General features: G+C 46.2%; 1 protein-coding gene across 1 annotated transcript in view; it reads right to left on the bottom strand.

The window, feature by feature from the left end:
- Positions 1-12,218: 12,218 nt before the first annotated feature.
- The window catches only part of LOC114789818 (uncharacterized), a 46,284-nt gene continuing 34,312 nt past the window's right edge, over positions 12,219-24,190 (bottom strand). Inside the window, 4 exon segments of the mRNA XM_028979216.1 lie at positions 12,219-14,860; positions 14,893-16,266; positions 16,268-16,568; positions 16,717-16,847. Coding sequence (XP_028835049.1) covers positions 13,022-14,860; positions 14,893-16,266; positions 16,268-16,568; positions 16,717-16,847 — 3,645 coding nt within the window. The 3' untranslated portion in view covers positions 12,219-13,021.

Consider the following 24,190-nt stretch of genomic DNA (forward strand, 5'->3'; position numbering starts at 1 on the left):
CACTCAGAAAATGATTTAATCAGTCATCTACAGACGACAGGAAAGCAGCCGACAGCGCGATTAATCTCTCCTCCGATCGCTCATCCCTCCTTCACCGAACCGCAGGGTCTCCCGCACAGTAAAGCGGAAATGGGCGGGGCAGCTGAGAGAGCGAGGAGCGGGGAGGAAGGAGGACGGGTTGTTGGAGAGATAAGGGGACGACAACAACTTATACGGGGCAGCGGTGACTCGTAACTGAAGGGATGCGGGTTCAAATCCCGAACTGAGGTCCCCTTGATCGAGGTGCCGTCCCCACACGCTGCTCCCGACTGCCCGCTGAGGGTGATGGGTTACTTGCAGGTGGAACATGTGGCAATAAATGCTTAAAGCCCCAGAGGGAGACTGTGGAAATGCTGGTATTTATAACAAGTTCCTCCGTGTGGGAACGTTGATGATGAGGACAACTGAATAAAAAATGTCCACGTTTGTAGCAGAACGTGTGCACATCGCTGCCTTTAAGGTGGTAGTGGCTTATGAACCAGAAGACCCAGGTTCAAATCTCACTTACTACCATCATGTCCCTGAGCAAGACACTTAACCCTGAGTGTCTCCGGGGGGGGGGGACTGTCCCCGTAACTACTGACTGTAAGTCGCTCTGGATCAGGGCATCTGGTAAATGCTGTAAATGTAAAATATAAACGAGAGCAGGGAGGAGCGAGGGAGACAAAAGCCGGAGGACGTAGCAGAAGACAGTGCTGCGGAGAGCTGGGACGCTTGGACAGAGGGGCGGGTGAAGGTCCACATGGGAGAGACAGTTTTCTGTACTTCCTTCAGCCCCAAACACAACTTCTCAACAACTTCTGTCTTCTTCTGCTTTCAGAGAAGGATTTGGCCCCGCCCACACTCCCTCCCTCCTGCCTGATCTGTCCCGGTGAGAGTCCTCCATCGAATTCCATCAGTGTCCTCCGCTCAACAAGCTCTGCTGCTGATAAGTGTGAGTGGCGGAGGAATTAAAGAAGGGAACGAACAGAGAGGTGGGGGTGATAAAATATAGATGAATATCTGAGCGATTGGTCGGCCCAGCTGTCTCGGGAGAGGCGTGTCAAGGCTCATCAGTGCCTTTTAGAATGAGTAGGATGTTCTCTGACGGAGATCTGTGCATCTCGCACACAAACACGACAATCCAGAAGAGGAACACCCCCGACTGCCACGAACGAGATGAATGTGGACTCTGTAGCGCAGAACCTCGAAGCTCAGCTGGAAAAGAGGCAACATGTCGCACCACAGCACGTACAGAGATTCAGCTACGTGGTCTAATTGATCTCCACAAACTCTTTATATCCACACACACACACGCACACACGACCAGATTGTGAAGTGAAGTGATTGTCACATGTGATACACAGCACCACAGCACACGGTGCACACAGTGAAATGTGTCCTCTGCATTTAACCCATCACCCTGAGTGAGCAGTGGGCAGCCATGACAGGCGCCCAGGGAGCAGTGTGTGGGGGCGGTGCTTTGCTCAGTGGCACCTCAGTGGCACCTTGGCGGATCGGGATTCGAACCGGCAACCTTCTGATTACGGGGCCGCTTCCTTAACCGCTAGGCCACCACTGGCCCACACTGCAGACCTGATCAGGGTCAGCGCTGGTCCACAGTTACGTCCTTTGGGCCGAAGAGTGGTTTGGGGTGCTCTGTGTTTGTGCCTGTTTCCCTTTTAGGCTGTCTGCTGGGCGGAGATTGGGATTATGGTTCCGCCCACCGATTCCCTCGTCAACTGCCGGCCAATCAACGCCCAGGACGGGAGCACTTAAGGACCATTCCAACCATGAGGCTCATTGTTGTGGAGCCGGGGGACGAGGAGGCAAGAGGGGACTTTGGCGGCTGTGATTAGTTGTTAGTTGTTTGTGTATCTGTATAGTCTCTCCTTTCATGGTGTGTTGTCCTCCTGTGAATTGTTGTGTTGATATATATAGCATTTTAGGTTTGGTTGGTTGTTCATAAAGCACAATATTTCACTCGGGCCTGGTATCTGTGGTATATTCCCACCAGCCAGAGATGTCTGGTGATGTCCAGCATGATTTCTGATCGTGTTCAGTTTGCTGAAGGGATTCTATTCATTGGCCACCAAATGCAACCACTGGTGGCACGGTGTCATTCTGCCAAACCTCCAACTGTGACCGCGAAAACGAAAAACAGGACTCTGCAAAAAAGGAGCCTACAACACGAGAAATGTTGTTCCACCTTGTATATTTGCTCCAGAATGAAGGCCGTTCAGATGCATTAAGAAAAGGCAAATTAATGTCAGAAAAAGCACAGCACATGGTGACACAGTGAAATGTGTCCTCTGTATTTAACCATCGCCCTTGGTGAGCAGTGGGCACCATGACAGGCGCCCGGGGAGCAGTGTGTGTGTGGACGGTGCTTTGCTCAGTGGCACCTTGGCGGTTTGGAATTTAAACTGGCAACCTTCTGATTGTGGGACCCTCTTCTGGGTGTCAGAAATAATTGCACACCAATCAGAAAGCTCATTCAAATCAATACATATCTGATTTCAGAATGTCGTGTGCACGCTCCCAGCTGTCTCCCGGTGTCCCGGTGCTGCCGGACCGAGGATCCGGCGCGGCTCGTGTTCAGCAGCGCCTGGCCAGGCTGCTGTAATGGGTCCCACTGCGGAGAAAGGCGTCCCCGTCACAGTGGAGCCAAATTGATTTTGCGGCCGTGCAGCGGACATGCGCTGCTCGGGGTGGAGGAGACGGCCACATCTGTGCCTCAGCAGGACATTCTTTTCTGGGAATGTTGAGGAAGACAAGATTACGAATGCTCCTCCGGTTCAAAAACTATGATGCGTCAAGTTTTTAGATTCTTTTTCATTTCTTTTTTTAATTTACCCAGGTTCAAACCCCACTTACTACCATTGTGTCCCTGAGAAAGACACTTAACCCTGAGTGTCCCCAGGGGGGGACTGTCCCTGTAACTACTGATTGTAAGGCGTAAATGTAAATGTAAATAAGACATCAGGAGACACGGCTGTAATCAGAGGTAAAAGGAAGTCGAGGAAACCCACAGAAGCAGTCATGGTCATTCTGCCAACATGCAACTGTACACAAGCGTTACAGGTAGCTGTTTAACTGTCCAAGGACACATGCAAAAACTGAGGACAGGTGAGTATGAAGGCTGTGGACGTGGCTCCAATGAAATGGGGGACAAAAATCTAAATAAAGCATTGTCAACTAACACTTCAGACTCTTACGAGGCTTGATGGGGAGAAAAGAGAAGGACCATCTCCTCATCTCCTCAGGGTGTGTCAGTGGACGTCACAAACGTGGCCCCGCCCACTACCAACACCGATGGTCAGCGATTTAATGCAAGTAATCTTGTGAGATGATCTGAATCATCATTAGTGAATCACAAGTGAACGTGATTGGTTTTGTCATTGTGATCCACAGCAAGCACAGCACATGATAACACTACATAATGTGTCCTCTGTATTTAACCGTCACCCTTGGTGAGCAGTGGGCAGCCATGACAGGAGCCCGGGGAGCAGTGTGTGCGGTACCTTCATTAAGGGGACCTCAGTGGCACCTTGGCAGTTTGGGATTTAAACCGGCAACCTTCCGATTGAGGGTCCATTTTTGTTAACCACTAGGCCAACCTCTGCCTCAATATGAAAATACGATCTATGTGTTTCATGATCATTGCTATGTTCTTACATCTGTATCTTCTCCAGAATTTTTTTTTCTGTGTCTGTTTCATGTTTTTATAATGAAAGGCTCGACCCTCACACACACACACACACACACACACACACACACACACCCTCACACACACACAAGCTAAGAGGCTGACCGGGCACCAGGGAACGCTTAACACCGGAGAAATGGTTCCGCGCTCGTTAAATTAGCCGCTCTTCCCCAAAAACGTCCTCCTGCCGTGCCGCTAAATCCAAATTCACACGAAAGACTATTAACACTCGCAGGCGGATGCAAATCAATTTAATGTGTTTCTGAAGGCAATTTGTTCCGGCCAGGCGTGAGTTTACATGAACACCTGATCAGGAAGGGAACTCTGGCCAGTAGAAGCTGGACTTCTTTCCATCTCAAGAACTTCAGATGTTCGCCTCTCAGTGTTGTCACGAACAGGAGAACGATTTTTTTTATATATAAAGGCTGCGGCGTTGAGGTGTTTGAGCTTTATGTTGGAGTGTTTATGCGCTGCTCCGTCATATACGTGCATCTGTCCGCTCCCTCTGTAAAGAATAAATGAGACGAGTTACGATGCAGACTCTGCAGCCGCCCGTCAGAATACTAATTTGTTGTTTTTATTAAAATGAGTTTAAACGCCCACCGCCTCCTTCGAACCCTCATCCCGTTCGCTTTGTCTATTAGGGGAACTGACTTCATTTAAGGACGAAGGGAGGGAGGAGGGTCTGGCAGCCTGCATTTGTTAATTTGCAGATAAGGAAATGGGCAGAGACAGCATTGTTCACTCTACAGAAGACAATTAAATCAAACCTCTTTACGTATTATGCAATGTGCCGTTTTTACTTTTTTTTACGGAGAGAGAGAGATACCAGTTTTTTTTTATTAAAAAAAGGGTTTAAATTCAAGAATTACGGCATTAATTGTTGTGATATATTGTAAACATTTAATGTGTAAAACCAACAGAGTTAAAGCATTTGCGTTTTGTTAACTGTGCACGCGCATTGAGGGCAGAGGTGTGAACCTTCACTGGTCTCACGCTTCAACTCGAGTATGATTATCAATGCGCCGATTATCGATGCATTGTGATGCATCATGCAGAATGTTAAACCGCAAAGAGCATTAAACAGAGTCAGGCAATGCAAGTATGGCGTTCAGAGGGCGTTCATTTCGAACGTCCGCGTGGACGAGGCTGAAGTCCGTCCTTCGGGCCGCTACAGTCACTACTGCCACTACTTTGCAACTAGAAATTCACCAAGCAACATCATTATGATATAATCACTTATGTGATTGCATCAATTACAGAATTGTCCACAACTGCAACACGATGCATCGATTATTACCGGAATTGAGGGTTGCCATGTCTGTCGTAAAGGGAGCAAAGTAGCCCCGCCATAATTGAGGGGTACTGCCTTCATAGCACTTCTATGACCATTACAGTCTTCTACCGCGTCAATACCAGTAATCACCACCAGGATGAATGTTAAGAGTGCTAGATGCGCTATACAAAAGAATTTGGTTTTGATAGTCCTAGAAATGATCCTAGAAGAAGTATACTAGTAAAACTAATATGACTTTATATTTAGAACCAGCCTATAGCCATGCTGGTAAGAGTCAAGACCGTACTCCCTGTTTCTCAGGTGGGGTTTGGCAGTGGAAAGGTTGAGAGATCTACAAATACAACAGAAACCTCTTTAGGCTGTGGTAGTGTCAGTTATTCAAACACACTTAATCTGGGGTTTGTGATGCCTGATCTGTCCTCCTTTTACTGTGGTCATTATTGTTGCTTCAATGTTTAACAAAAAAAACCCTGAAAAAAGCAGTGAACTGTGCAGGGACCCCACGCGTTACCCCACAATTACAGTACAAGAATCAGATAACCAATAGTACTGCCAGAACAAGCAGAATATCAATTGCAGAGTATTTTTGTGTACAAATGAGAGATTTCCGACAGATGAAATTAAAGAATGGGGTGTATGTGTTCAGCTCACGTCTAATTTATACGAAAAACCTCTGTCAAGTTACAGGATCAGTACAAAAGTATAAACGGTACAAGAAATCACAGTATAACAAGCCTTTATTTTCAGGACAATGATGTGCTCCTAGAGCAAAATATAATTAGTGGATTTTCCTTTGTCTTTGTCCTCCAAAAAATGTCTTACAGTGAATCCTACAGTACCAATCACTCATACATCATACGTACGAATTAGGCAAGTGAATTTGAGTAAACACCTACCACTAAACCCAAGTGTTTGCTGCACTTCCAAAGAATTGTAGTTAATATTAATAAAAATGTAATCTATGTATCTTGGTATCTGAGCCATCAGATGAAGATTCTAAAAATGTTCATGAATTGAAATTGTGGAATGCAGAAATCAATTCAAATAAAAAGAAAAAAACAATAAAAATTTTCAAAGCATAATGTTAGACCTTCTTATGCACTAATTAACATCAGCCTAATATCAAACCACACAGATGAATTAATTTCAGGAGTGCATAATTTATTCACCAAACAAGTGTGTTTAAATAGAGAACTTAGTTCATATCGCAACTATCTGGCTGTCGCTGGCAGCCACAAGCCGTCAGCAGACATGGAAAGTGTGTGATTTGTGTCGAGTGTGTTAAACAGAAGGAGCGTGTTAAAAATCCACAAACACTCAAATCAAAGCAACAACAGTTGATTTAATTATTTCTGGGGTGGTGGAGTGTGCGGTTTGTCTCTGCGGAATTACGTAAACGTCACAGGACCGCAGTTCATCGCACACAGACAAACGTCCCTCAGCCATCAGTTAGCTGCAGTTATGAGCTCCATCTGGGAACAGTTACTGCCATGTGAGGTCTGATGAGCTTTTCACTAATGAATCTTCTTACTATGGCTCCGCCCCTCTGCTTTGGTGGTCAGATGTTGCTGCCTAATTATGATTTATGACGAACAAACACATTTAGGTCAAATCTGGAATGGAACAAGGAAGTGAAACAAATGAAATAACCCAATCAATAAAATAAGTCCTGGCCGTGATACATACACATAAATAGATAATGTCTAAACTAATGTCTTAAATGGGGGTTGATCGGGGTCACGCTCTATACATTCTTACACCCCGATAGGTCTGCTGGGTCACCAAAACAATGTTCTGTCACAAAAAGGAACACGAGAAGTGACACAAAAAATGGCACAATGCAAACCAAAAATTATATATCTATAAAAATAATAATAATAATAATAATAAATGACATGTATTGGCACATACATATGAGGGAGTTTAGGCAACTGCTAATGGGGATACTTCACACAAAGCAATTGCAATCCCTGATTGGTGTCCGATGGGGAATTTTGGTTGGAGATCACTGGTGTCCCCAGAGTCATCTTTAAATCATGTGGTTTGAAGAAGGCTGGAGGGCAGGAGGCAGCGGAGTCCTGCATCAGATTCCCTGGACGACTGCAGGGAAACAAGGGCCGGGTGAACTTATGGCGCTTAGGATTCAGTTGAACCGAGTTTAGGGCGTATTAAGGACTGGTTGTTCTGGTCTTCATGTTAATTAGAGTTTTTGTTGCGTTAAATTGTTCTTAACAAATCAGCGATTAAACTCTTAATCTCTGATCAGTGATTAATTGAAACTAAGTGAAAGAAAAGATTAACCTCAGTATTATTGAACTCTTTTGAGGAAAAACAGACTCAAAACAGATTCTGCATATAAATATCATGTAGTGGTCCCTTGCCTTTTCGACATGTGCACCTACTGATTCTCAAATCATTCAACCCCCCCTCCATACATACACACCGTCTTTCCAAGGCTGGGGATATAAAGGCACCAGAGCAGCAAATCAAATCAACGAAGTACTTTTAGGTACAATGAAGTACCAATCCAACACACAAACACACACAGTTTCCCATGCATGACTAACACACATCACACACACACACACACACACATTCAGTACAGACACCAGCGCTGCATTCACAACACGAACTGCAGGTTCTTATTTCTTTAATGCGTGGAGCAGACGTCAGCGTCTGCTCTGACCAGTAGACAGGTGGAGGTGGGTGGTGCGGCTGTGTAGCAGGCAGATTCAGCCTGATAACCGGGTGTTTGTCGGGTTTGATCCGCTGGGCTTAAGCCGGAACAGAGTGGGGATTACAGAGGATTAAGGGGTTTAAACCCAAATCAAAGATCTGCAGTTGGGATCTGAGGGATGAGGATGTTCACCTTCTCCACACGAGCTGTCGCTCCATATACAGCAGTGTCGTTCCATCCGTAAAGCCCCACACGTGGACCCCTCCCACAAAGTGAGATCTAAAAACAGAATCTTTCTTAACTAACCAAATATCGACTCTGGATCAAATCTCATTTTCCGAAAGTCTTGAAAAATCATATCCAGCATCTTGATTCAGTTAGTGGTGGCACTGAACTGAAAACTTTCTCTGTTGATGTATTTGAACTTGTTTCCATTACTGATATATATTATTTTGGTGTATTTATAAGTGGCAGGCATTTCCAGCACAGATTTTTTAGTCCACTGCTTGTAATAATTTTTTAATGTGTGTTGTCTGCATCAGAAGGCTAATTTTAACTGGGTTCAAGCATCAAAGATTAAAAAATAAAAAATAAAACCTGTAATGAAATATTAAATCAAATAAAACAATTTCAGGAAATAAATATATTTAAAAATTAATTGTAAAAATACTATTGGTATATTGATTCACTGTTTTTATGAGACCCTCAGTTTTCCTCCCAGACTAGTGTCCTGAGTCGAGACCCAGTTTCGTACATCTGCAATCGGGCGTGGCCCTGACAATTTTGAAGCCCAAGGCAAGATTGTAGGTGGCGTCCCCGTGCATCGCTGTAAAGTGTTACTTTCATCAACAAAAATCTTTATTTTAAAATATGAACCTTTACGGAAATGAATGATGGAAATGAGACGAGATGCAACATAAATACTGTTCATGTGATGAGAACTCATTTATTATATAATCTTGTTGACGAGTAATTTTTTATTAGAAAATATACTAAATATACTAATACTAAAATATCTTTTTATTTTCGTTGATGAAAGTGAGATGAGACGTTATTTCCTCTTATTTAATCGTCTTGTTATTGTGCAGCATTTCACTATTACCTCTTTGTCGCATTTGTCTTCTTTTCTTTTTTTCCTCCCCTGTGCAACAGTTAATTTAGGAAAGTTAATCATAGGCAAGTTACGTATGATTATTATTACTACTACGCTTTTATACTACGCAAAGACTATAAAAAAAGACACATTAATACCAACTAGTTTCAAGAACAGTGTGATTCTCTCTCTGCCTGCCCACGTCCCGCTGCCCCAAGCCTGACAGGCCCACCGGCCCTGGCCCTGACAGGAATGGATGCGGTTTTACTGCAACCGGTAGAGTCACAGCCATCCTCTAGACTGTAAAAATGACAGCCGAGGCAACATTTAAGACTAATTATGCTTTCTGCGGAATAGTGACATTAATTTAGTCAAAGTGTTTTTAAGAAATAAGTCCCTTTCAGTAGTGGGAACATGATGTATTAAGTGGGCAGTCAAAATTTGCGCAAATTACACATTCACAATGACAGAAGTTGAATTCTCTTAAATGTGTACACCATCAGCGCTCGCTGCTTACAGCCGCCACAGTCAGGTTTTTTATTAATCCCGAAGGAAATTGCTTCTCTGTATTTAACCACCACCCTTGGTGAGCAGTGGGCAGCCATGACAGGCGCCCGGGGAGCAGTGTGTGGGGACGTCCCCGTGGACGAGGCCGAACTCCTACAGTATGTGTCAGTGGTCGAATTTCTCCAGGTTTCGTGTGCATGCCAGGTCGGCATGGCCGCTCTGTTGAATGGAGTCAGGCGCTTGGTGTTCTGGGAGTGAAATACTCCTCAGGAGGTGAAATTGGTCTCGGCTCTGCAGCGCTGAAGCTCAGCAGTCATGCTGTGGTCTCTCTCTCTCTCTCTGTGTGTGTGTGTGTGTGTGTCTGACAGAGAGAGAGAAAGATGGTGAGAGGAAGTGAGAAAGGGAGGGAGAACCAGAATCAGCAGGCATTTGTTCTTGTTGGGATGAAATGACCTGCAGTGTAACTGGAGAAGAGAAACCTTGAGTTCAGTAGAATCCAGGAGGCATTTAGTGTTTGTGTGTCCTAGAAAGGACCAAAAAAAAAAAAAAAAAGCCAGAATGTCTCATTCACACACTGCCGAACCATAAAAACAACTGGCAGCATGAATTATGGTGGTCTGGAGCACAGAACGAACGTTGCTGATTATAAAATTATGGACACCGATTGCATTCAGTTCTACAGAATCAGAAGGTTCGAATACCGATCGGGACTGAATCCCGAGCCGCTGAGAAAAGCACCGTCCCCACACACTGCTCCCCGGGCGCCTGTCATGTCTGCCCACTGCTTGCCAAGGGTAATGGGTTAAATGCAGAGGACAAATTTCACTGTGTGCACCGTGTGCTGCGCTGCTGTGTATCACTTCACTTTTTTTTAAAGAAATAAAAGCAAAAATCCATCCACCGTGCTCTTGAATTCAGACCAAGAATCTCTGAGATCAGGTCATGTTGAGGGACATCTATCACTTCATTCCCATCTGTAACCACACCTTCCTTCCGACAATGCAGTGACAGCTGGTGGCTTTGGTGGGAAAGGAATTTTAGCACCATTAACATACATTCATCCCATCATGCTTTTGGCGTCAAGTCTGGTACTTTTTGTTTCTCTTGGTCTGCTTCATGACATATGTTGTTGTCCACGGTAACAAAGAAGCCAAAGTCACAGAATTCTGTGCTCTGGATGTTGAACCTCACTGCACCCCTACACCAGCCCACCGGCTTCAACCAGCCTTACCAAGGTCACAATAACAAAAACCGAAAAATAACCGAAGGGCCAGTAATTCCAGTCACTGGAACCCTGCACAGTGTCCTCACTCATGTTTGATCATCATCCCCGAATTTGTCCAAAATAAAAAGCTGGAGTTTAGATCTTTCAGTTGTTGTTTTTTTTAGAGAACCGAACGAAAGAAGGTCAGAAAACAAACGTCTGCACACGAACCTACACTGCATTCAGTCCCACCGCATTGCAGTTCTTTATTTTGGCAACCTTCAGCTGCTCTGTCCTTTATACTCAAGGACAAACACCGTCCAAACATCTCCGCTGAAGGACAAGAAGCAGAGAATCTCTTAGTCCACGGAAATGTTCCAGACGGCAGGGAGGAGATGATGTTCCTCAGAACATATAACTGGGCTCAGACTGAACCAGACTGAACTCAAATAAAGAAATAGTTTGGGTTTGATGCAGCTTGTGTTCTATATAATAACCATAAACCTGGTCATGTATCTCAGTGTCAATATTACAGGCTAAAGAAGACATATCTACTCATTTATGAATATGATGAACATCTCACCTGGGTTGTTCTCATGCCGCCATACGACCTGTATCCAGCAGTGAAATCACTCATAAGAAACACGTCCCAGTCCAAATTGAGCCTAGAGGCATATTCAGACAAGTCACCGGTCCACTAACTGATGATTCACCAGCAAGAATGGACTAGTTATCTTCTAAACAGCCAATATATCCTTCTACAGACCATCATAATGGGAAATTTATTACCAGTCCTGCAGTCACACCTATGGCATTTGGCAAATTTCTCCTTCCTGATGTTTCTTATGCTTTTTTCTATCAAATATAGGAATAAAAAAAATTTGGCTTGGAGAAGATAACGGCAGCTCTGCATTTAAGAGAAGAGACATTTCTTAACAGATGGTCTTCAGTATTGTTGTTAATTTCAAATTACTAGCCGCCTTCTTTTTTGTATTGTATTTGTTCATGTCTATCTCCTGTTCTGTTCTGGAAAAAAATCAATGAATAAAATCCTTCAAAATAAACATTACAACTTAGATAGGTTGTGAATTCTCAAATCCCCCAGACATTATGGGGGCGGAGCTTGTATGGTCTCCCCATTCCGGTGTCCTCCCACCGTCCAGACGCATGGACACTACCTGACTCTGAATTATCCATAGGTGTGAGCGTGTGAAAGAATGATTCTCACTTTCAGGAGTGAATTAGAAATTTTCCAAATTTCAGTGGCTCAGGTAGTCCACTCTGTTCAGATATTCCTGAGTTTTGGTTCCTCTCAAGGTTTCTTCCAATTAGATGGAGTTTTTTTTTCTTGCCACTGTTGCCTCTGGCTTGCTCACCTAGGGCCTTGAGCACTATTCTAATTGTCAGGAGCTTTGCGCCATGTAAATGAAGATTGCTTGACTGATTGATGATATGTTTATTATTTTATTTTATTATTTTATTATACGTTTATGTTCTGCCTAACGTTATAACTTTGGGGAAAAGCCTGGAGCCCACATATACTTAAAAGAAATAAATAACCAATAAATGAAGAACAGAGAGGAGTTTAGACAGCACTTTAAACTATTAATTAATAATTAATAATTAGATTGTTAAGTAATTTAGTAATAATTAGAAGAGATTCAGATAAATCTATCTGCCTTCTACTTCTATCTACTTGATCTCCATCCACCAGCGCCAGAGATGAACACAATAGGAGGATAAAAGATTAAAAGGTGATCAGACTGTCATCCCAGAATTCCCAAATCCCCAATCCACTCCCACTGGCTCGGGTGTTTGGAATATTCCCTGGATCTTCTCATGTGACGCAAATGCTTTTACATAAACAGATGAATAAACATGCGGGTAAATATAGTGGAAGGGGGTTGATTGGGCCATGGGGATTTCAGGTTAACCAATTCCCCTTTCATGTGTGTGTGTGTGTGTGTGTGTGTGTGTGCCGAGTTGGTCCCGGGGAGAGTTAATTAGGATGAACGTACAGCACGGTTGGCCGTGACTGACACCGTCAGCAGAACCCTCACATCAGACGGCGGAAACAACTTATTCCCTAAATCACTCATCCTGACTCTGTTAACCAACGTTGGTTTTAATCTTTTTACTTCGGCCACACAAACAATACAAATTACAGTACGGAAATATGACTTCCTGCGTGTGAACGGCCATTAAAAATATTATTGCACTCTGAGGACGTGTTGATCCTGAAATCCTGCGCGCTGGCGGGAAAGTTCCAGGCCCAGCCTGCTCTTCTTTATCTGCAGGTGCCAGTGTCTCTGGTTCCATGACCCTCCGGGACTGACGGAGCTCACCGATTGGCTGCGGATTTGCATAAACTGTGTGATATGCAAATGAACTGTGTTGTGCAGGTAGAACAAAGAAAAATCACATGCATCCATCTCTAAGTCCACTTTACAGAAGTGAGTGAAAACAAGGTCCAACATGTCTTGCTGTCCTCGGTGTGTGTGTGTGTAAGAGAGGGACTAGCTCAGTGGCCCAGGGTGCATTGCTACTTCATGGCGGCCGTAGAGGGGCTGTATTAGTGGACGGAGGTGCAGGGTGCGCGTGTGAGAGTACGCGAGCAGCGATGACAGCAGGGACCCCACAGGAAGTGGAGAGTGGAGGAGCAGCGGGTGGAGGGGCGTGGCTTGGACCAGCCGAAGAGGAGGGTGGGACGTCCACAACGTGGCTGGGTGGGCGGGGAGAAGTGCGGGGCGGAGGGTGAGGGAGGTGAAGGGTGGAGGATGCTGCTGAAGGATGGTGTGGTCATGGTGGAGGGGAGGAACGGGAGGATATGGGGCAGCCACAGTGGGCATCTCCACCTTGCTGTCCTGCTGCAGCTGAATCTCCATGTGCTCTCTGGCCTGCTTTTGGAGAAGCCTGTACTTCTCCACCTCCTCTGCCGTGAACGTGATTGGCTGCTCTGTCAGGGGAGGGGTGGAGCTTCTGAGGTTCCCTGATTGGTGCTCATTGGACACGATGCTGTCCTCCCGCTGTTGGGTTTTACAGAATGTGGTGGTTTGTTCCTCTGGGGTCGCCTGAGGTGCAGAGGAGTTAGAGGCATCGGCTCCGAGCCTCTGGAGCTCGGAATGTTGGGACGAGTGTCCCGAACTGTGCCAGGACGCAGGACGAGTGGCTCTGCGCCTCACAGCTGGACGTTTTCCTATGAGTGGTAATGCCGGCATGTGTTTGGACACGTGCTTGTTTTTGGAGAGGACGTGTCTGCTCTCAGAGGCCGGTTGTGTTCGCTTGTGGGCGGGGGAAGACTCGTGGTCTTGATGGAGCCGGGACAACCTTGCGTCAGCACCTGCTGGACCCGACCTGGCCTGCGCCACCGGGCCGTCGGGCCGGCAGTCCTTATCGCTGGACACAGAGCGCAATCGTGCGCCTCTGATTGGCTTATCTCCCACCAGCCCTCGGTGGGTCCGTCGCGTCCTGGAACACGGGGACAGCCTGAAGCGGGCCGAGCTGCTCCCGTCTGTGCTGAGTTCCGACACGTTGGTGGAGCAGGAGGAGATGGGGCTTTGAGAAGAGAGGGGGCTCGGCCGCACATCTGCCCAGTCTAGGCTCACGTCTCTGGGGCTTGAAGAGGCGAATCCTCCCCTCTCCTGGGAGGGGGATGGGCTGCCGCCCCACTGCCTGTCCGAGCTAGATCCGCTTCTCTCCTCCCACTCGTCCCTCATCCTGCTTCGTCCATGCAATCCCACAATGCACCTCTGCCTGACTTTCCGGTGCCATGCTGGGTACTGCCTCTTCGTGTGGTTGTAGGTTTCATGGTGACCAACTGCTGAGCTGTAAGCCCCAGTCTTCCAGGGAACTCTAACGTAGGAGCGAAGCTGCCGCATATCTTTCCTCCAGGATGAGGAGTCATCATCTGAAATGGCTCTGGACATCGTACCGCGGTTACTTTCTTTGTGTCCCCCCCAGTCCAGGTGGTTCTTGTCCCAGGCGTAGACGTGGAAGCCCCAGGGCCAGCGGTGGGGTCCGTCCTTCTCCGCCGGTACTCGATCAGCTGCCTTGTTCATCCGTCGCCGCTTCCTCTTCCTGCTTGATGGCACGGAGAGCATCTTTATCACCACGCTCCTCAGACCGTGCTGAGCCACGCCGCTTTCCTTCGAGCACCTGTCCTCCACGCTCTCCGGCTTCCTCTTCTTTCCACGGCCTTCTCGGCAGCGTCCGGCCAGCGCTGCACCTGCCTGGACCTCGGGCTCCCAGGCTCCACCTGTCTGCTGCCGAACGCCATCACCCTGAACACCACCTCCTGGTCGCCAGTGTTTCTCGCCGGTGTCTCGCCGCCTCTTCACTTTTGAAGCATGTCGGCGATTCATCGATTTTCTTTTAACTTTACCTTGTGCACCTCGTGCTGGTCGGACAGTTGTGTTTGTTGATGGGGTTGGACTTCTGATTGGATGCCTGGTCCTGCCCCGGTAGTTAGCTCGACTTCCTGTCGAACCATCTGACTGGTTAGTTGGATTTCTAGTCCTGCCCCGGTAGTTAGCTCAGCTTCATCCTTCTGACAAGTTGGTTGGATTTCTGGTCCTGCCCCGGTAGTTAACTCGTCTTGATCCATCTGACTTGTTGGTTGGATTTCTGGTCCTGCCCCGGTAGTTAACTCGTCTTGATCCATCTGACTGGTTAGTTGGATTTCTGGTCCTGCCCCGGTAGTTAACTCGGCTTGATCCATCTGACTGGTTAGTTGGATTTCTGGTCCTGCCCCGGTAGTTAACTTGACTGGATCCTTCTGACTAGTTGGTTGGATTTCTGGTCCTGCCCCGGTAGTTAACTCGTCTTGATCCATCTGACTGGTTGGTTGGATTTCTGGTCCTGCCCCGGTAGTTAACTCGGCTTGATCCATCTGACTGGTTAGTTGGATTTCTGGTCCTGCCCCGGTAGTTAACTTGACTGGATCCTTCTGACTAGTTGGTTGGATTTCTGGTCCTGCCCCGGTAGTTAACTCGTCTTGATCCATCTGACTGGTTGGTTGGATTTCTGGTCCTGCCCCGGTAGTTAACTCGGCTTGATCCATCTGACTGGTTAGTTGGATTTCTGGTCCTGCCCCGGTAGTTAACTCGTCTTGATCCTTCTGACTAGTTGGTTGGATTTCTGGTCCTGCCCCGGTAGTTAACTCGTCTTGATCCTTCTGACTGGTTGGTTGGATTTCTGGTCCTGCCCCGGTAGTTAACTCGTCTTGATCCTTCTGACTGGTTGGTTGGATTTCTGGTCCTGCCCCGGTAGTTAACTCGTCTTGATCCTTCTGACTGGTTGGTTGGATTTCTGGTCCTGCCCCTTGCATCCTCTCTGTTTCATGATTGGCCGTCTGGGTTTGGAGCTCTGATGCCGTGAGTGTGTTGTCACCCCGTGTGAGGTCTGCGTGTGTCTGTGAATCCGAGTGAAGTGTTGATGAGTGTGTGATGCCGCCGGCAGCGCCATGCTGTGCGTGTGTGTGAGAGCATCCTGGGTTGCAGCTGTACGCGACGCGCGGTTCCGTGTGTGTGAAGCGCAGCAGCGCCGTCGGCCACCTGAGCGACGTCGCTCCATCTTTCGCCGTGACGCTGACAAACGAGGCGTCTCCGGGAGGAGACAGATGCCTGACGATGTCACGGCGGCGGAGGAACAGCTGTCTCTTCACTCCCAGGCCCGGAGTGTGTGTGCACTGGCTCCGCCCTGGGCAGACACTTTGTTCCCTGCTGTCCTCCAGGCGTGGGGGGCGGAGCCTGTGTCCAGGTGAGGGGGGGCGGGGAGTAGAGCCGCTGCTTCCTGCCAGTCGCCTGGATCTCGTCGTCGGAGAAGACGGACGCGCAGGAATCCAGCTTGAGTGCGGCACGCCGGGAGAAACCAAAAGACACGCCCAGTCGCGGTGTCGCTGCACACCCCCGTGGGTGCCTACGTAGGGGTGTGGGAGAAGTGGGCGGAGTCCCATACGCTGAGTCGGTGGGGAGGGATGTGAGTCGGGCGGGGCCGCGCCATGGTCTCCTCACCCGGGGGGATTCTGTCGACGTTCCGGAGCAGATCTCTCCTGTACATCTCTCCCTGAAATTAAAACAGCAGAGATGTTATTGTGTGTGCGTTCAAATGTCCATATTTTATATGCAAGTCAACATACACACACACGCAAATTCTATTTGTATAAATGATTGAATGCAGGTATGGGGAGTGTGTGTGTGTGTGTGTGCTTTACTTGTCTCTCTGTTGCCTGAGCTGAGCGAGCTGGTACAGGCGTTTTAGTTCCCTCTCCTCCTTCTTCTCATCCTTCCAGGACTTGGAGGCAACGTTCCGCACAAACTCCCTCTGCTTCAGTTCTTTCAGCCGCTACACACACACACACACACACACACACACACAGATTCAGCTTTAAATAAAAATGGACATTTATCAGACGCCCTTATCCAGAGCGACTTCAATCAGTATCACTACTACCAATCATGATTGCCTTCAACAATAGAAAGCCCTCAAACATAAACTCACATCATTCAACTTTTCTTGTGTGTGTGTGTGTGTAAGTGTGTCACGGCTGTGAATAAAGGCTCCTGTTTTAAATTCACACACAACGTTGAATGGTTTCAAGCACAAAACTAAAATGCAGAAACAAACAGTTTATACCTTTACTTCTGTTCAATCAGACAGAACACACACACACACACACACACACACACACCACAGATTTAATATGCAGTTCTGAGGCAGGTCTGCAGGCTGCAATGCTAAATAAAAACTCTGATGAATAAATATGAACATGTTCTGTGAGACGCTGCATGTCTGACATGAGTAGAAATTGATGTCTCCGCCCCTTTGTCTCACTCTTTGCCGCTGCCGCTCTTGTTTCTTGTCTGAAAACGGCTCCCACGCTCGGCTGTCTCACTGAATCATGGGAAATATGATCACACACACAGCTGATGATGATGGACAGATGAGAGTATGGAGTGTATAATTGGCTTTAAAAATCCCACTTGTGTGTGTGTGAGCCCTTCAGCCCTTCAGTCATGCATCAGTTACGCGTGCATTTTGGAGAGTTAGATCATTTAAAATGCTAAAAGAACATCTGTCACACTAATAAATGTTTCATCCAATGGAGAAGTAGATCGTCCATGAATCATTCAAGGGGAAGTGAAGAATGTTCCTTCTTTTGTAATGATAAATTGCTAATTAATGCAGAACTGGAGTGACAGGCAGCAAACATCGTCCTGCCTTTAGTCTCTTAGCTTGTATGCTGTCAATCTTATTTCAGATTTTGTGTTTGTAAAAATCCCTCCAATGGACGGATATTAAACAACAAAAGAATCAGTCAAATGATCAATAATGTTCACATTACATTAGGGAAGCCTACTGAAATGAAAAGATCCACACAATGAGAAGGTCCCCGGAGAAAAGGACCTTGTGATCTGGTGAACTGTTCCAAATGGTCTGACCCAGAGGGTGGTGCCATTGGCCAGCTGACTTTCCCTGCTTCCCGAGAAGACCAAGTTGCTTATGCGGATTGAAGCAGGCATGTACAGTGATTATTTCTGTAAATCCTTGGGACATACTTGATCTTCCACAAGCAAACAAGCCTCACATGCCACATCTATTGTAACGCATTGAAAGTAGGACTCATTTGTTTTCATTTTTAGAAATACGGAATCATCTGGAGCCCACGGATTCCATCAAACCCGTTAACCTGCCTCCACATTTAGCCAGAAGCAGCCTGGCAGTTTTATTGGAGGAGAGAAAGTGAGCACTGAGCCTGAGTGGAGCAGGTTTTAGGGAAGTCCATAATATGCTGGGTGGAGAGTGTTCATAAATCAGTAAAAAATTCAGTTTGTCATTTCTGTTCTGTAACTTGTGACCAGATGACATCAGACCCAGTCTAAAGAAGACACTCAAGACACACCAGCTAAACTTGGTATAGTTCGTTTCATGGTTTTTCTTTATATGCAATAGAGTAGAGTTTTGATTTTGTGTGTGTGTCTCTTTCAGGTTGCCGTAGTGGGAGGAGCTTCCTGCCTAACGACTCCGCCTGCTGCTGAATAATTGGCTGCCACAAGATTTAAAATGAGACCTCAGACTGGGATCATTGCTAGAGATCTCGCCCTGTGGTTTTAGTTGTCTGGTTTTGATTAAGTTGCTGTGTATAAGATTCATTGCCTGTGTGTTGGTTTGTTGTTAGTCCCTCCCTTTGTTAGGCCTCTGTATTATGTGTTTATTTGTATTGAATGTCTGGTTGGTTTCTTTTATGTCGTTTCACTGTAAATAATGCCCCATGGTACAGCTCCTTAGCCCTCGTGAGACTCTACCCCTTTCTGAAACCCATCCTGGGATTTTGTCATTCTATAATTCATTTGGTGGTGCAGAATGGATTTTGAGGGCCTTTGGATGATGGGAGTAAACCGGAGTACCTGGAGGAGACCCACGCTGACACGAGGAGAGAGCACTGGCTTGCCTTTCGGCTACTCCTGTTAGGGCTACAGTGAATCATTTACATTTACATTTACAGTATTTATCAGACGCCCTTATACAGAGCGACTTACAATCAGTAGGTACAGGGACAGTCCCCCCTGGAGCAACTCAGGGTTAAGTGTCTTGCTCAGGGACACAATGGTAGTAACCTGGGTCTTCTGGTTCAAAGGCGAGTGTGTTACCCACTAGGCTACCACCACCCCGGTGTGGTTGTCCACACAAACATTTGGCAAACGTATACACCAGGTGCCCTTCCTGATGCAACACGCCCCATTTAGCCGGTCTTGGGACCCCGTCACCAAGAAATACACTGTCACCTGCATCCCCAACAACTACGTTTGCTATACATTATTTTTCTGTTAATAAACAGAAATTATAATGAAATATAATGAAAGGGTTCAAGGTTAAATGAATTACAAAGTGACAAAATTATGAACAGCACTTGATAATCTGTCAGCAATTGTCCGCATTCATTAAAACTCAATTTGCTTAATTTCTGCATAAATACTGTGCAAATGAAAAGCTTTTTGGAAATCGGGTGACACGAAGCGGGACTCTAATGGGTTCATGCCAGATCCACCTACGTGAACTGGGTTTTTATCTGAACTGGGTTTTGTTTATGCCCACATGCAGAATTTCCTCATTCGCAATGTGGCTTTGCATGGTATCACACAGACACACAAACGCGAACATACATCCAACTGCTAATTCTTTCATTTCACGCTCTTTAATACACAAATCCCTTTTATTTTAGATCCAAAGCAGTAAAACATCATGTTCAGTATATTTTAAAAATCTTACAATTAGCTAAATATTATTTATATTGAATTATTGTTGCAGACCATTAAGAACCAGACCAGAACCAGACCAGTCCAAAATCAGAGCAGACTGCACAGTCTCTTTAGAGATTTATGTCAGATGACCATGTTGGTAAAATCCCCAGACGCTGTCAGCGAAGGAAGTGAAATGCCCTGATCAGCCGAGTCTCCAGAGGCTGCGGCATTGCTGCCATTCTCCACCATTTCCATGATAGCGAGAATCATCCTCCATTCCACCTTTCACGCCACACTGCGTCTGGTGATTTAAAACCTGCATTTTGGACATAGCCTAATGTGTCCCGAAGGTGCTGAAGAAGAGGCTGAGCTGCAGTGTAACCCGCTGACATTCATCCTAATTAGTAGCCTTCCCTCTCCTAAACCCACTTTACCTTATACACGTCTCATTTGCATATTTCTACCCAAATCCCTCTGAGACACGTCTTAAGCTCACTGGTGGGTTGGAGGCTACCAGGCGAATCAAAGGTTTCAGATGGGGTGGGAGGAGCCTACCAGGAGCCCATTGTGACTGTCCCAGTAACTACTGATTGTAAGGTGCTCTGGAACAGGGTGTCCGATAAATACCGTAAATAGAAATGTTGCCACAAAGACACCAAGTGTCATATATCTGACTTTAGGGATGTCCAAATAGCACCAGGAAAATTCATCCTGTCTGTGTGATGGAGTCACACCACCACCAAAAAAATCCAATTTAACCACAACCACAGTGACATACATCAGTCAACCCCAGCCAAGCTGGAGCCCAACCCTGGGAATCCAGCACATTTTTGTCGGCTAGATGCTTGCTCAACGGCGCTGGCAGATTGCTCATTTGCATTTTTTTTGAAGGCAAACGCAACTCAGATTTCTATCTGTCAGCTGTTGACACGTTGTCACCCTGCAACGCTGGAGACGAGCGATGAGAGGACGGATCATTGCGTTGTGTAAGAACACCTCTCCTTTTTGCAAAATCCGCTGGTGTGGGACGTTTTGAGGACTGGGTACAGAATGAGCGGCGATCTCAGCTGCTGCTGGGCTGAATAAATAAGACAGCCTTTTATCTCGCTAGGCTCTGATCAATACAAGTGATCAGTAAGGTGCCGATATCTGCTGTAAATATCTATTGATTGTAAAATCTTTATTTGGGATGTTAAAATAAATGACTTTAGCAACACTGCAATGTGCGAGGGTAACACTATGGCCTGAGAAATTGTACCTCCAGTATCTCCCCAAAGTTCTCAACCAGTTGACTTTAGGTTCTGTTATTAAATTAAATCAGAATCAATCGGAAACCGTATTAATATTTTCATGCGTTTCGGTTGGAAACATGAAAATATTAAGTCGAATCCACGTGATTCATTTAGGTTAACCTAAAAAGGCATTCCAGATTCGTATTTGCCGTATGCGTAGCTATAGCAGTACAACATGCAGTGAAATGCATCTTGAACTGCTCTGTTTTTGCTGTGCATAGTTATTAATGGTCACAACCACAGGCTGCGGGAGGAAGGAAGCCAAGGCGAAGGACATTTTGACACAAAAAGGGATTTATTAATAATCACAAAAAAAAAAAGGCCACAAAATGGACAGGGATAAACGGAAACAAACCCGCAGGCGTGTGCCGACTGCCACCAACTGCAACTACATATAAAGGTAAGGCTCAGAGTCCACGTCAATGCAGCAGCGTCTGTATGCTGCCCAACAGCTCCTCATAACAGGGCTCGAACCGGCAACCTTCTGATTACGGGGCCGCTGCCTTAACCGCTAGGCCACCTCTGCTATAGTTACAAAAAAAGGCCACATCTAGTTATAAAAATAAATCAAATAGAATTCATGAGGAGTAAGGACAGTTTAAAAAAAAAAAGTCATCAACCTAAAATGCAAGCAAATATTTATGTTTTAGGAGCACTTAAGACACAGAGAGACATCACTGGGTGTGGCTATGGATACTGCACTGACACAGTATGAGGCAGGACGTGATATACAATAAAGTTCAATATTGAGTTACAGTGCAGAGATTCTAATTTAATGTGCAATTGTGCGTTGACTGTGCAGATTGCAGGGTAGTGATGAAATGAACAGACACTGTTGGACATTCAGACGGCGTGAGCTGTGGGGACATGTCCTGGTTCAGCATCCTTACCGCCTGAGTCTCCCAGTCTTGGCCATGATACTGAGTCGTGAGTATTACAAATGTAAGACATTTACATTTACATTTACATTTACCGCATTTATCAGACGCCCTTATCCAGAGCGACTTACAATCAGTAGTTACAGGGACAGTCCCCCCCTGGAGCAACTTAGGGTTAAGTCTCTTGCTCAGGGACACAATGGTAGTAAGTGGGATTTGAACCTGGGTCTTCTGGTTCATAGGCGAGTGGGTTACCCACTAGGCTACCACCACCCCTGTCTTTTGCCTGATTTCAGATGCTGAAATGTGATTTGTCCTTAATATGCTTGATGTCCCTGGTCCTCCGCATGGATCACCCTCTCTAGGGCTTTGCAATCCTTCCCTTTTTTTCAGTGCACAGCCCTTTTGTGATCACTAATGCCATATTCACTAGCCGGTGTTGGAAGTAGGCGTGGTCACAACATGTCTCCTGTGTAGAGAAGGGTCGGAAATGGAGGACACCTGGGTGTACCTATGCTGTCACGTCTGTTCATTTGCGTAAATGCAGAAGACGGAGATGACGTGACACTGGACAACATTGCTGACATTTTATATAACACACACACACTCGCACTCAGCAGCAGCACTGCAGTACAGAGAAGAGGAAGTTTGCACGAACTTTACCTGGTCTTCTCTGACCTACAGTGGGGTTGCTGGCACTGGGCCTGAGAGACTGGCATGATGAAGTCAAGTCTCTGCCAACATGCTCTGCTTCTTCAAGGTCCCAGCGGCCATCAAGGCAGACACTGTTTTCTAGATGACAGCTATGGACCACATCACATCTGGGAGAGGCTAGTAACGTGCTCCTAACATGTTTGTAGATGTTTTAGTAGAGCTGTCCTTGGGACGACACTGAAGATAAGACATTTTGTAAAGTACAATGTAAAGTATTCAGTGTCCAGCTCCCCATTCGAACCTGAGACCTTGTAACATTCACGAGTCACATGAGACATTTTCAGGGGTGTACTCACTTTTGTTGCCAGCGGTTTAGATATTAATGTCTGTGTGTTTAGATACTTTGAGGGGACACTTCATTGATCCATGTGTTTGGACGGGACCTTGTAGGTCAGGGGCAGTGGTGTCCTAGCGGTCAAGGAAGCGGCCCTGTAATCAGAAGGTTGGTGGTTCAAATCCTGATCTGCCAAGGTGCCACTGAGGTGCCACTGAGCAAAGCACCGTCCCCACACACTGCTCCCCGGGCACCTGTCATGTCTGTCAAGGGTGATGGGTTAAATGCAGAGGACAAATTTCACTGTGTGCACCGTGTGCTGTGCATCACATGTGACAACAATTTCACTTTTTAGACTAGGTTTTTTGCCTTCTCTGAATGCTGGTAAGGAGTCCTGCCTCACCTCTGAAGAACCTGACTGGGAAGAATCAGCTTTGATTTTTTTTTTTTTTTTAATGAAAATCTATTAGTGGGTGGTAGTAACCTAGTGGGTAACACACTTGCCTATGAACCAGAAGACCTGGGTTCGAATCCCACTTACTACCATTGTGTCCCTGAGCAAGACACTTAACCCTAAATTGCTCCAGGGAGACTGTCCCTGTAACTACTGATTGTAAGTCGCTCTGGATAAGGGCGTCTGATAAATGCTGTAAATGTAAATGTAAATCTATTAGCCTTCATTCCACACCAATGACCCACACCTAAGTAGCAATGTTACGGGAGACTTTATCTCACAAATAGAACCACAAACGGTGTTTTTCTTAGACAAATCGGCTCTACCGCTGGAACATGTTGTGACCTTCTGGCTGAAACAAACTATTCTGCTCTTGCTGGCATTTCGTTTTGTGACGTCTTGGCCTTGTTCTTTTAGGGTCAGCAGGCTGCAGAAGTAGCGCTTTCTATTTTAAACCTCTGCCTGGAAGCGACCAGCCGGAATCTGTGCTGATCACTGATTGGATAGAGGCGGACTCTCCTACTGCCCCATTAGTTCTGCAGGTGCATCTCAGGTGCTTCTCTCACCTGCTTCCTTCAGGGACGCGTTGGCAGGCTCGATTTACCCCCTGCCTCTGCTCTGTTTCACATGAAAGATAGGAGAACTTTACTAAAGAAAAAAGAAGGGGTCATCAACAGCAGCAGGAGATGATGTTCTGTAACGATTATAGATCGTTCCATCTGTCCATCACTGTCCATCACTGGAAGCTTTTCATAGTTACCAGTGTGCTTGTTCCAATCCCATCGACATCACAAACAACACAAAGGCACAAACACAAATTACCACCAACATCTG

Source organism: Denticeps clupeoides, chromosome 5, assembly GCF_900700375.1.
Source record: "Denticeps clupeoides chromosome 5, fDenClu1.1, whole genome shotgun sequence".
Classification (NCBI taxonomy): Eukaryota; Metazoa; Chordata; class Actinopteri; order Clupeiformes; family Denticipitidae; genus Denticeps; species Denticeps clupeoides.